At 39.3% G+C, this 13,527-nt stretch overlaps 2 protein-coding genes and 1 long non-coding RNA gene across 4 annotated transcripts in view; all 3 read right to left on the bottom strand.

The window, feature by feature from the left end:
• Window positions 1-139, bottom strand: part of kifc1 (kinesin family member C1) — a 6,351-nt gene extending 6,212 nt beyond the window's left edge. The window contains exon 1 of the mRNA XM_005749363.1: window positions 116-139. Within this exon, the coding sequence (XP_005749420.1) occupies window positions 116-139 (24 nt within the window). The remainder of the gene's footprint in view (window positions 1-115) is intronic.
• A 66-nt stretch (window positions 140-205) lies between these two features.
• On the bottom strand, window positions 206-1,663 carry LOC106456459 (uncharacterized). Its single transcript, XR_001290571.1, has 3 exons — window positions 1,546-1,663; window positions 505-589; window positions 206-296 (listed from the first exon to the last, which is right to left on the bottom strand). It is a non-coding gene; the product is annotated as an uncharacterized LOC106456459 (long non-coding RNA).
• A 924-nt stretch (window positions 1,664-2,587) lies between these two features.
• znf384a (zinc finger protein 384 a) overlaps window positions 2,588-13,527 on the bottom strand; it is a 15,400-nt gene continuing 4,460 nt past the window's right edge. The window contains exons 4-11 of one of the 2 annotated variants that reach the window (XM_005749358.1): window positions 11,984-12,106; window positions 11,532-11,689; window positions 11,348-11,424; window positions 11,000-11,224; window positions 9,341-9,508; window positions 8,372-8,450; window positions 7,604-7,762; window positions 2,588-5,768 (exon numbers count right to left, since the gene is read on the bottom strand). In XM_005749358.1, coding sequence (XP_005749415.1) covers window positions 5,373-5,768; window positions 7,604-7,762; window positions 8,372-8,450; window positions 9,341-9,508; window positions 11,000-11,224; window positions 11,348-11,424; window positions 11,532-11,689; window positions 11,984-12,106 — 1,385 coding nt within the window. In that variant the 3' untranslated portion in view covers window positions 2,588-5,372. The remainder of the gene's footprint in view (window positions 5,769-7,603; window positions 7,763-8,371; window positions 8,451-9,340; window positions 9,509-10,999; window positions 11,225-11,347; window positions 11,425-11,531; window positions 11,690-11,983; window positions 12,107-13,527) is intronic. The other variant, XM_005749359.1, reaches the window with a different exon arrangement.

Genomic DNA, 13,527 nt, shown 5'->3' with positions numbered 1-13,527 from the left:
AGAACAATATACAATGTGAAAACATGTTTTACTCAATGATTTTTAAATAAAGTTAATGCAGTTTTACTTTTTGACTGGTTTAGTTTGGGGACAGCCTTTTAATGAAGTGCTTTACTGAGATAAAGTAGTTCTCCGACATAAACCAATGTAGTTTGGAGTAAAACAAAAAGATTTCAACACTCGGGATTGAGACGTTACTTACAGATAGGTGCTCGGGTTGCTGCGAGAGCAGGTCGCTTGGTACCAATGACCGTAGCCGCTGGTTTAACCGGATCTGCATCCTTACGGAGTCTCTTCTGCAAAACAAAAGACCCCATTAGCATACAGTGAGAACAAACCTGAGTCTTGCGCAAGTTTCAGGGTAAACCCTAAGCCTTCTAAGATACCTGCTTGTGCATGTGAGGATGTCTCACCTCCAGCAAAAATTAAACTCACAAATACTTAACAGTAATCTAAAAGTCAGACAGTAGCAGTAAAAAGGTAAACAGAAGGGTTTACACAAACCTGTGCAGGTGCCAAGTCCTGGGCATTCTCCGCGAGTACCCTCTTACTTGACATTACTGGCAGGCGGGACATGCTCTGTTGTGGGCTAAGAGGTGAATTATTGTTAAAACAGATACAAAGAAAAAAAAACTTGTTTATTTCTTCATCATGAACAGCCATGTTTTCCTCACTTCAAAGCTGTACTGCCACTCAATAAATCATTTTGCGTTTAAAACCCACTCGACATTTTAACACTCTGTCGTCTGTATTTAAAAAAAAAAAAAGTAGTAATCCTTCGTCAAAGGAGCTTGCAAAGAAAAGCGTCTGGACTTCTTTAAAAGTTCTTCTTCGTGTTACCCGAGATGCAGTTGTATTTACCATTAAGCACACCAAGAACAACAACAGTCACTTGCATATCACGTGCCACATTTATTTTGACAAGACAGTAACAACGTGGTAAAGCCAGGTTTTATTAAGTAGCTGTTAAAATAACGTTGGCGTCTCCGATGAGACTTGGGTGTACTAGTAACTAATACAATGGAGACGTGTTGCACGGTGATCCACACCTGCTTGGATATAACACTCATATAAAAGTGCCTGCTAATAATGAAAATCAATCACACGAAAACGTAATATTTACGTTTACAGTGAAAAATCACACGATTTAGTGTTAACTCAACTCAGATAAACTTTTAATAGACCCCTATAACAGAGGTCCGACTTTAGTAACTTGCCGAGTATGATAAACAAAGCCACTGTGTCCACAGTTTTTAGCATTTACATTAACCAAACTTAACTTGCGTAATTATCGAGTTAAACCAAGATAGAAAATCTTACTGGAACACGCTAATTTTTAAATCAGCTTCGATTAAATTACATAAAGACATCACCGACACTAAACCCGTCCGTATGATCGCTAACGTTGACGGCAGATATACCCTTAGTACGAAAAGGAACTTCTACATTAAATTACAAAACTTTGCGCTTACGGTTTTTGTCGAGTTCCGCAACACAAACTGCAGATTAAAACACACACTTCACTGTAATTTATGAAACAACTACCTTAAAAACAACTTCAGTGTCCGCGGGATCTCCGTCCTCGACCGTTTAAATTTGAATTGAACTATCTTGGTGAGCGTCTTGCCGTGATTGGCCGAGATAGCCCGAACCCCGCCCCGTACGTGTGTATGCGTGTTTTGACTTTCGGAGTTTTCTGCTTGGGCGGGATATACCCTGTTTCCATACTTGTCTCCAGTGCTAAAGGCCAAATTCTAACTGACTTTTTATACATTTTATTCACACAATTAAAAAAAAGTCGTATAATTTTAGTATATACGAATCGCTTTCTTTTTCAAGTACATTAATTAAAAATGTATATAATTGTTATAATCCATTTTTTTAAGCTACTCTGTTTAAAATAAACATCATACGGTGGCCCGGAGGTGCAAAAGGCAACTGTTTGGGGGAAAAAACGCGCATTGACTTATAATTCTTATCATTTCTATTCCAAAGCTTAAAACACATCTTAAAACGCCTGAAAGAAGTAGTGTAAAACATTAAATTACGTGCTTTGGTATGGTTTGCTATGTTCACAGAAATATAATCTGTTCTTTTTAATTGTTGTGATAAATAATTTTTATGACAGAAACCTTTGGACTGCTTCTGGTAAGACACACGTACACTGTATAAAAATCCATGTGCAGTTTGTATATGCTTTCCTAGCAAAAGCATTGTTTTTCTACAAATGGAGCTAAAATAAACACATCACGTTGTAGGTCTTGGTGTAGACAGTCTTCCAAGCATGTAAATCCTTTTCATATCATTGCTAAGCCTTTGCAGCATAGTCCACTGCAATTTCCAAACCACGTGGGGATGGTAGAATCACAGATTCCCTGAACCTGAATCAAAAATTCAACTTCATTAGTTTTGAGAAAAATACCCCTTGATCTTTACCCTGGGTATCTAGGATAAAACTGACCACGTGGAGCTACATGCTGTAACAAAAGAGCAGCCAAAAGTAACTTTCATTATAAATGTTCATTAATAATATGTACTGTTGATTTTAATAAAATACCAATAAAAAAATGTAGTGCTTTCATCATAAACAGGTTTTGAACTTTATTCTCCATAAGGGAAGAAACAGTCTGTTCAGATGAGCAAGAGGTGTAACTGTGCATACAGTATGAAGAGTGTAGCATAAGAGGGCAGTTAACTGTATTATCAGGAGCATTGGTAATAACATTAACAAGAATATTGAGAATGGGTTATTTCTCATAAAAAGACACAATGAAATACAAGGAGTATACATGGAGACAATCAGCCGTCTGTATGGGCATCCTGAACATTTCTGATTGGTTAGAGACGGCGTGTGCGGTGTCCCAGGTCACCAAGGTCACAGCTTCTCATAATCATGCTTTAATTATTTGCAGATGTATCATGGATACGTTAGTTTTAAATATCATATGGTTACAGTATTAACATGGTTCTCTGAGTAATTGAGACCATTTTTTCCCACAAGTTCAGGAATCAATCCCCAACAGTAAACTTAGCACAACAACACCTGTACAGATGTGGAATTACATATTTTAGCCAAACTGCACCTCTGGGAAGCCCCAGTGGTCCCTGTTTATAATGTATTAGGGATCCACCAATATTGGTACATATTCACCATCAATGTCACTGGGATACTGATAAATATGAGATTTGGCTAATTATCTGTTGTGTTACAATTATATGACTGAGTAATTGGGAATGGGAATAATTTAGGAGACTTGAGAATGCCATTTTAGCTCATTGATAATTAAGTTATTTTCATTTCCTTAGTACAAAACAACTTGTTACTTTAAAAATCTGTATAAATTCATCCACACTGTTGCCCCAATTTCCATTAGTCCAGGGAACAATACTCAGGTCCTGCCCTACAGTGAACCTATATAACAAAAGCACAAATGTGGAATTAGAGATAGTTTTACCAAAGTGCTTCCCTTATGCCCAAAAATATTTTAAATGACTAATTAAAGTCCCTGCTAATTTTCTTCTTGCAATTCACTGATATTGGTACAATATCTGTGCCGTTGCCTGCCATTGGGATTAAGTTATGAGGACAGAGTTTAGAAAAGTATTTATATGATTTACAAGGCAGAGCTTTAGAGTTCACTGACATCAAAAGGGAACAAATAGATACATCCTAATTCTTTGCCTAATTATCACACATGAGGTTTAGTTGACTCCTCTCTGGTTACGTCCTAATTAAGATCAGTTTCACAGTCTGTAGATGGTGGCTGTGGTTGTGATAAAGAAAACAATTATTCTCCCGTCATCTCCTCACTTTGCTGAGCGTGACGGTCTCACAGCCCGTCAGCTTTAAAGTTGACCTGGGACACTGCCAGTGATTTGGTACATGTTAATTTGATTTCCTTTAGTTTTCATAGATGCTTTACACAAGACATACTTCCCTTTTACAGATGAAAAAGTCTTTTCTATGTATTTTATGTACAGCATACTGCAATATCATAATGCCTCAGATTGATAATAATGTGGATAACATTTGCAATACAGTTATAATGGAAGTAGTAATAATATGTATGAAAAGTTCTTTAAAAAAAAAAGATTAATAACAGTACCTGTCAGCCATTTTCATCACACAATCATTATTTTCCCAACAACCATCCTGACAATAACAAACTGGGCTGCCTTAAGTCATTGGAGGACAGTAAACAGTTGAATAGCAACAAAAAAAAAAGAAAAAAAAAGGGACCAAGACGTTCTGTTAGGACTTTTCTCTCTGTTCCATCACATTCATGCGCTCACGTTGCTTTCTGTTTGATCACACATTTCTCTGTTGGTAGAAAAATACATACATATGATATATAAAAAAAAGGTAAAGGATGAAAAACATAGGCGTGAAATAAGTTTCATCAAGTGCTTTCGTTATGACCCCTCCCACCCCCGTTTTTTCTCTCTTTCTGTCGTGGTTCCTGCTGCGGACTCCTTACATTTAGTGCATTCTCCGACCGATCGCGCTATCTTATTTAATACTTTGGGAAATGTTTCCTCGCTCCTCTGAGAGGAGGTGGGTGTAAATAAGGACATCATGATCTGTGAAATGTACACTTTTGAGATTCGGCTGCAGGCTTTAGCGAGACTTCCCAAACGCACGCTTCATTTTTCTTCCTGCTGCTCTTTCCTTTGTAGCTCCAATTCAGTGTTTCTGATGTAGTCTGTGACACCTGACTGTGCCTTTCAGATGCTGTTTAAACATTTCTGCACCGCTGCTTCAGATGCTCTCATGAATCTCTACAGTCTCCCATCATTCACTCCTTTTTTGTTTTGGCTTGAACTAATAAGTGATGAATGTTCAGATTAATGTGATCTGAATGTCTTCAACATTTACACTATTCTTTGGACCATAACTGCTCAAAGAATAGTGAAATTATTTTTTTAATTTTACAGATATTTTACACCTTTATCCTCCAAAGATCCCTCAGTCAGGACTGAGAGATACATGGCAAGTGGGCTCAGGAATCAAGAAGCACACTGTAAAATATCTGTGTAAGTAATTTATGGTTGTACTCAGCATCAAAGCTTCTTAAGTGGGTGAATTCAAATTTACTTCTATCCATGATTGTATTGCATTACCCGACTAACCGCTTTTAAAAAATAATCTCACTGAAAGCTACAGAAGTCTAAACTGAATACACTAGTGTTTTTACACTTTCAAATTCAGTGATGTGTCAATAAAATAGAAGATCTGAATTATAGAAATTCACCCGATCAGCTGTTTTTCCCCTGATTTTAAGAAGGCTCTAATACTGAATACAGTTAAATTACTTGTACATATGGACCATTTTTACTCGACTAATCCCTCGAGCAGAGCAGGAAGACGCAGCCTATGAGTTCATGTGCTCCACCTGTATGGCTGATGTGGAGACGGTTAGGCAGAGGTCTTTGTGGGTCACTGGCAGGTCTGCCACAGTGACTGGTTTGTACTGGATCTCGCTGGCTGACACTGTCTTGTACTGGTGTAGATCAAATGGGCAGGGGACCACAGATTCTGTGGGTTGCTGTTGTGGCTGGTAGCTGCCTGGGGGTCCAGGGTTTGGGTTCTGGTTGTTGTTAGGGTTCGTCTGGTTTTGGAGCTGGCTCGCTCTGCCCGCACCTCTCCCTCGACCGCGGCCTCGGCCCCTGCCTGGTGTCAGACCCTGGGCCTGCTGAGCAGCTACTGTTGCTGCCACTGTTAATGGGTCGGGGTTGTGCTTCTTCATGTGTTTCATTAGATACGTCTCCTGGAGAACGGATGACAGAAGTAGAACACATGATGTCAGGAAAGAAAAACAGGAACAATGTGTTTTGATTTTTTTTAAACTATTAATATAGCTTTGTGGTTGTATGGCATCACTAACCAGCCATTTAACCCTCTCAAGGCAGGTGTTGCCGATTTGCAACAGTTAAAAACTAACAACCTGATTACCCCACATAAATATTTTATGAGTTTTTTTTTACTCAGAAGTACCACTGCAGGACTTGGTTGTGCATTAGCAACAAAAAGTTTAATTTGAGCCTGAGAGCGTTAATATTTATAGTGAATGATTTTTGAGTGAATGAGTTTTGCTGCTGGGCAGAAAAGTGCTGCAAAACATCTGGATGTGAAAGTGAAGCTAATCTTTTTTTAGCTTTTGGGTAAACAATTTAATCCACATTAGACATTTGTGCCATCTGAAGACTAAATGAACATTTGTGTTCAATCTGAAGAAATATCCTTCACACACTCCCAAAATATCTATGAACAACTAGGGCTGGGCCATATCATACCGTTCACGGTAATACCGGTATGATGTTGGGCAACTATAAGAAAATGAAATATCACGATAGAATATGGGTAAAACGCACATGTGCAGTGTCTTTGTTTACATACGCACATGGCGGTGACGGAGAATAAGAAGGGCGAAAGTGGATCGTTGAATGAAACGGATGAACCAGAGTTGGTTTGTAAAAATGCTGCAACGTCAGTGGTGTGGAACTGGTTTAGCTTTCGTCCGTCAGACACACAACAAAGCACTATTTTTGGTAGAGCATGCTAGCGGGCCGTCGTTATTACCGTCTTTTTTGGAAAATACGGCACACTTAAAATCAATCCTTGGATTTTTCTGAAAATCGACAGAGCCCCTTATAATCCCGTGCGCCTTATGTATGAATTCTGGTTGTGTTTACTGACCTCGAAATGATTTTATGTACACGGCGCTTGAAAATCTGTCAAATGTTTCAGTACGACTTTGCTAAGCTACGAAGCCGCACTGCTTGATGGATTGTCGGAGCATTACGGCTATCGTAGGCAGGCGCCTCGCGGAGTGATACGTACTGTGCTTCAACATAATATTACGGTATTGTGTGTGTATAACCTCTTTTTAAGTTTTGTGGATATTATACATGGTTATGCTGAGGATATGTCGGCCAGTTTCCACTGGAAATGCCTTTTGGTTAAACTGTCAGCAAGGAATTTGCATTTGCACTGTTAAATTTTTATATAACTTTAATGCACATAAAAACAGCTGCTTGTTTAAGTGAAAATACATTGATTTTTTTATTATTATTTTTTTGCACAAATAAAGTTGTGGACTTGTAAAGTATTTTGTCTAGTGTCAATTATATCGTCAGTTATATCGTTATCGCAAATTTTCAAATGTATATTGTGATAAATATTGTTGGTCATATCGCCCTGCTCTATGAACAACCCAAAGACACAATGCCTGTTCCCATTGATGATGCATGTGCATAATTATATAATTACTAGATACATTAACAGTACCAGCTGCTATACAGCATCTGGCTTAAACTGCACAAACAATGATTTTGGCAGAGAGGGATGATCAGTGCTTTGCAGTAATAATCATTATATTATTCTATTCTAAGACCCGAGATCAGAACAAAAGGCTCATTAGAGCTCTACATATAATGCATGTCAGACAGACTTATGGATTGTAAACAATAGTGTATTAACAGTAAAGCATCTGCAAACCAGCAGTACAATTCCTGCCAACTCTCTCCTGTTATGTCTTCTCTGTTGCAGTACAACCAAATCTACACTTTCAGTAAACTGCATGTCAGATACCAGAAGTCTTACCGAGGTATAGGATCGGTTGCAGAGGCCACAGGAGAACAGCTTGGCGTGTTTCACGGTGTGTGTGGACAGGTGAACCTCTAGACTGGCAGCATCTGTGTAACCACGGTTACAGTTGTGGCACTTGTACGGCTTGTCTTTGTTATGCTGCCGACGGTGAGACTGTGATGGAAAAATAAATAAATAAAAGAGGCATGTAAAAACTAGTAATATGTAATTTGATCTTGACTACAATAGAAAAGGCAAGAAAATCACTCTTTTCAGACTAGAGTCCAGCTGATATATCAGGCAATATTTGCTAAAATATCAGCATCGGGATTAAAGCTGATAAATGAAAATTAAAAAGGAGACATTAGTAATTCATGACTTGTGACAATAAAACATGATTATTTTTAAACTTCACTGTCCCATTATCTCAGGTAAGCCTGATAATTAACTTCATATAACAATTGTTAGGGAGACCTGTTTGTGCTTTATATGTCTCTCAAAAAAAATATTGGCCAACATGTTGAATTTTTAAATCTCTTTTAAATTATTAACAATGAAAAATGATCCAAAATAAAATTTCTGTGAAAAAAAAAAAGGGTAAGCATCAACATATCTACTACTCCATCACACTTGGTTGTATATTTTGTCTACAAAACCCAACCTGTGGAACCTGGATGAGTATGAGAACCACTGGATCGCAAGTAAATATATTCTAGTAGCACTAGAGCCTTAGTAAAGTAATGATCATGTCAGTGGCAAAGAGAAAACCTGTGGATTCAGTACCTGGAGGTTGGACAACTGAGTGAAAGCTTTTTCACAGCCAGGATGATTACACTTGTACGGCCGGTCACCGGTGTGAATCCTGGGAAATCACAGTCAAAACAAAACAAAGGTGATGTCAAGTTTGACGTACTGACAAAGTTAAGATACTTCTAGATCAGCTCAGCCCCTTGCTTCCTCATGTTGCAGTTTCTTAAATTCTACTTTCACTTCCTCGAGAAGGAAACGACTTTGGTAAATTTGAATAGTGTGACCTTTGGTTGCTATTTGTGCACTTTAAAATCACATCCTCTGTTTTATCACATTTTATCATGAAGTGTCTTGATGCATGCTCAATCATCCAGGTAAGAAAATCCCAAAAAGTTGATTCTGTTCATGTGGACGTAGCGTTTTCAGTGGGAGGAATGTTTCGCCACTAATCCAAACAACGAAACGTTTCTCTTTTTTGGGATTTTATGATGAAGCAATAAGCTATGAAATAAAGTTTTATAACAGATAAACTAGGCTGCTAATACATGCCAGTGATCACACATCAACCACATTCTTCTGTCCTTTCAGGTGGTAGTGCCTAGCTTTGTAACAGCCTTTCGCCTTCCATTAGGTTGAGCTAATCTGTGGTTTGATTGTTTCTATCATCCGCTGAAAACTATTTTTTATGGGTCACTCACCCTTAACGTTTGAATCTGGTTTACACCTCAGTGTATGTTTGTAGTAAAACATACATATGGATTATTTTGAACTTTGAGGCATGCCGAGCTACTCCAGTAGCATCTAAGAGTTAAAATATGGAAGTGGGCAGAACAGATCCATCTTATAAAAGAAAAAAAGTACATGTCAGATTTGATAGATACTATAAACACACAATAACTCAAAAAGAAGGACACAAGCACAGTGACATAACTCTCCATGCACCTGCTCCCATACATGCACACATTCAAAACCCGCCCGGCCCAGCCCAGCTCGGCCCAGTACCGTGTGTGCTGCTGTAGGTGACTGAGCTGCCTGAATGTTTTCTGGCAGTAGGAGCAGGTGTAGGGCTTGGCCCCGGTGTGGATGCGGATGTGCTGGGACAGGTAGCTGGAGTTGGCAAACGACTTGGAGCAGTGGGGACACTTGTGGGGCTTGGCCTCAGTGTGGTTTCTAACACGGGAAACCGGGATTGGAGGGTTAAGGGGGTGGGAGGGAGAGAGAAACACAGAGAGAGAGAGAAACAGCGAGAGATTTTTAAGCTACAGCATGACCAAACTTCATAATGAACCGAAGACCAAATCATGCATTTAAGCTAAATGCTGATCGATCAAGTATTGATCACAGATTACTAAGTTTGACAGTGTGCTCTTTGTGCTGTGTCTGAGTTGTGAAAACACAGAACGAAACATACAGCAAGCACAGTCACGCTTTTCTCTTTCTCTCTCTCTCTCTCTCTCTCTCGCAGTCTCTCTCTCCTTTTGGTGTGCACTACTTTGAGTGAAGTGTGATTGTAGTGTATCTATGAATGTCTGAGTCTGCTGCAGTCAAACCAAAATGTAAATTCAAGATGAGTGCCAGGCCAGCAGAGCACATCTTCCTCTTTAAAATTAATGGCCTGAAACCCACAGAGAAAACCCAGTGCATGGAAATGAGGGAAATGAAAGCATGAAGGTGAATGACAAGGTCAACATAAAATTAACACATTTATCAGAAAGGTGACAGCCTGGATGGGAGATAGATTTATCACTCATATTGTCACAATTAATGAAATATAGTAAAAGTAAAACTAATTTTAGTGTCCGATTAGCACCTTTACCACAGTAAAAAGGGGTGTAAAACATGCAGGTTAAAAACTGTATATCAGGATGTATTTTTTAGGCACAGCACGTACAGTTAGTATGCAAAGTGTACTTTGACTTGTGTCGTGCATTCTTAAAAAATGTTTTTGAGTTTTTATTTTGCTGAGAATGAAAGGAAAATGTTTTAATAAAGACATCTGAATAACAGAGACATCTAGAGAAGATGCTGAAACAAAACAAAAAGGGGATGCCTATTTTGGTGAAACCTGAGTGACAGACGGGTGTGTTGTTGAGAAAAGGCATTTAAATATAACTCAATCATCCTGTCTCACTTACTGCTGGAATACCGAGTATCTGAATCTCTGCATATATAAGGAAACAAATGACATTAATCTGACTAAAGCCTGGGTTATACTCCAGTTCAGACACGGACAAATGGAGACCTGGTGCCTGGGTGCATATATCTAATATAGGAATATGGATATGTTGCCCACATACCTGATGAACCTCAGGTAGCCATTGTAACTTAATAAATATTGCAGCTGTAAGTGAGACTGTGTAGGAGTTGTATTTAATTACCTTTAGATACTGACTCAGGGTCCCAGTTTTTAGAAAAGAATGAATGGTCAAAGACAAGTACTTCAAAATAACAGGTTTAGAGGCATGAAATAATTTTTTGTTAAAGTTTTGGGGACTTTCAAAGATGATACTTTGACTGTGCAGAAAGAGCTTTACACTGTCAGCACTCCCCAAAACAACCCAGACAAGTCCCAAGCTCACCACTCCTTCTTCCCTTTATCTATCACCACACAGATGTTCACATGCACACATTTTAACACACGCACACACTCAGGCCCAGTACCGTGTGTGCTGCTGTAGGTGACTGAGCTGCCTGAAAGTTTTCTGGCAGTACGTGCAGGTGTAGGGCTTGGCCCCGCTGTGTATACGAATGTGCTGGGACAGGTAGCTGGAGTTGGCAAACGACTTGGAGCAGTGGGGGCACTTGTGGGGCTTGGCCTCGGTGTGGGACTTGGCGTGGATCTGCATGTCTGACTTGCTGAAGAACGTCACTGCGCACATCCGACACCTTGGCAGGCAAGGAATGAGAGGAGAAGAGAAGAAAACAGTTATGATAAACAAAGCACAGAAAAAACTGCAAGTATCTAAAACACCATTAATATTTTCCTAAACTTAACGCACTATATCCTACCTGTAAGATTTGGGTCCGTCTTTGTTAGTGTGATCATCCTCATCATTTGACAGATCATATGGGTCGCCACCGTGATGCTACAATACAATAATAAAAAAAGTACTTATGGTTGTGAAGGTAAAATGCCTCATAGTTGGTTTTATAAAAGGAAACAAGGAAAAAAGAAAGAACATAGAAAATTCACCTGTCCACCAGCAGCAAGGTGTGCCAGTATTAATGCATCACTTCCTGGAGGGAGGACCCCACCCACTCCAGCCACCCTGCTCATCACCTGTTTGCTTTTCCTGCCTCGTTTTGATGGTGCCGGCATGACAACAGCAGGAGCAATGTCATCCTTCTTATCTAAAAATGAGAGAAAATTGAGAAAGAAAGAAGGGAAAGGAAACAGGGAGTGTTGAGTGAAAACAGGGACAGATTGGAAAAATTATGATGCACAGCTCAACACCAAACCTTACGTAAGACAGATACACAGATGTGTTTGATTGTGTATGGATGTAACAGTGCAATTGCAAGAATACATTTGGGTGGGAACAGGAATCAAGTGTCTAAAATAAAATGGTAAAAAGAAGCCCTGAGCCTCATCATTTTTTTACGTTGAAATTATTAAAATGATGGTGACCTGCACCTGTGTATTACCTGAATTTGAGGGGTGCATTGCAGACACTATCATGGTGGTGGCAGTGGGGTGTCCAGCTACAAAAGACTGCGTGGAGGCGGTGGGGACCAGTGTGCCTTGTGGGGTGGTGATCACTAACCCCGCTAAGAGGAAAAGAAAAACTGTGATCTGGCCGTCCAGATCTCATTCTGTTAGGCTTTTGTTCTAACTAACAGTTAATGGATGATGTAGTGATAAAAGAACTTTAATTTTCAACCTTGCAACTTGAAAGCCACACAATATCTTATAAAGGACAAAGCTACAGCACTAACACAAGACTTGCTAAGGTTTATACAAAAGATTTAACAAATATTTTTAAACAAGCTGTGCATAAAAAAGGGATAAAACTGCTAATATTAACACTAAGTACTACTACTAACACCTAAATGGAAACTGAAAAAGAACCCTGTTGAGATTGTGATTAGTAGCCACTGTAGATTAATATGTACAGTGTCATTCACTCCTATGCACATATCTTGTGACACCAACAAATATGGGTAGAGTTCAAAAAGTTCTGGAAAGAGTTCTATAAAAACCAAAGACCTTACCTGGTTTAAATTTGGCTGAACTCCGATTTGAGATCATCTTTTATGGGATCTGCAGACAGCTTCCAACATGGCTGCTCTTTTTGTATTGCTCTCATTCTGATTATTTACACGGTATGCATTGTGTATAACCGCAGGAAATCAAACTGTGTCAGCAAGCAAACATCAGTTTCAAGCTGATCAAGGTACATGCTTGGTGATGAGACCTGGGTCCAAGCAGCCCACACCTAACCGGTTTTTATACGAGTCCACAGTTCCAAGTATGTCTGATGAGGAGTGAGACCACGAGCAAGCCTGGTGTGTTTTTAAACATACACACCATGATATCGTTCTCCAGGGTAAGACATGATGAGTGTCTCCACTGTGATGTGTCTGGCACACTTTTAAAGCATTTCAGAAACAACACATTTAGTATGCCTGCTGGGTTTCATTTTAAAAACTGACTAACTTTAAACTCAGTTCCTTTGTCTGTTACTTCCTGCCCTTCTCCTATGCTCTGTGCTGCTACATGTTGCTTCTGTAAATAAAAAAAGAACTGTTCGCTTTTTCTAGAGCAACTTCTGATGGAATTGCTACCATTGTCTCGAGTGGGTGTCAGGAAGCAGCCGTGCCTGCTGCACTCCCAGGATGAGTCTGTTAATGTGAAGTTCCAATATGACATCCTGAGGAGTCTGATGAAAAACATAAAAGTGCAAACAACATGATCTGTGGTGCGTGTCATCACGTCATCGCGTACTGTTTGATGGGGCCAGGTTTTGGGCCAGTATTGGGAATCTGAAGAACACCTGCATCCCACACTTTTTTCAAATAACTGAGCATAACATAGCAGATTTTTGACCGTCTAGCTTCACCTGGGGACATTTACATGATCTCACTGCCATTTCCTTTTTAAAAGAGGTGCTGTAGTTAATTTTAGCTTCATGTTTCTCACATTAAATGGTAAATCGCCTGTATTTGTATAGCGCTTTACTTAGTCCCTA

The sequence above is a fragment of the Pundamilia nyererei genome, unplaced genomic scaffold (assembly GCF_000239375.1).
Source record: "Pundamilia nyererei isolate P.nyererei 1_Seehausen unplaced genomic scaffold, PunNye1.0 scaffold00242, whole genome shotgun sequence".
In the NCBI taxonomy this organism is placed as follows: domain Eukaryota; kingdom Metazoa; phylum Chordata; class Actinopteri; order Cichliformes; family Cichlidae; genus Pundamilia; species Pundamilia nyererei.
The sequence above is the reverse complement of the archived record's forward strand: the minus strand, read 5'-3'. Positions and strand labels throughout refer to the sequence as shown.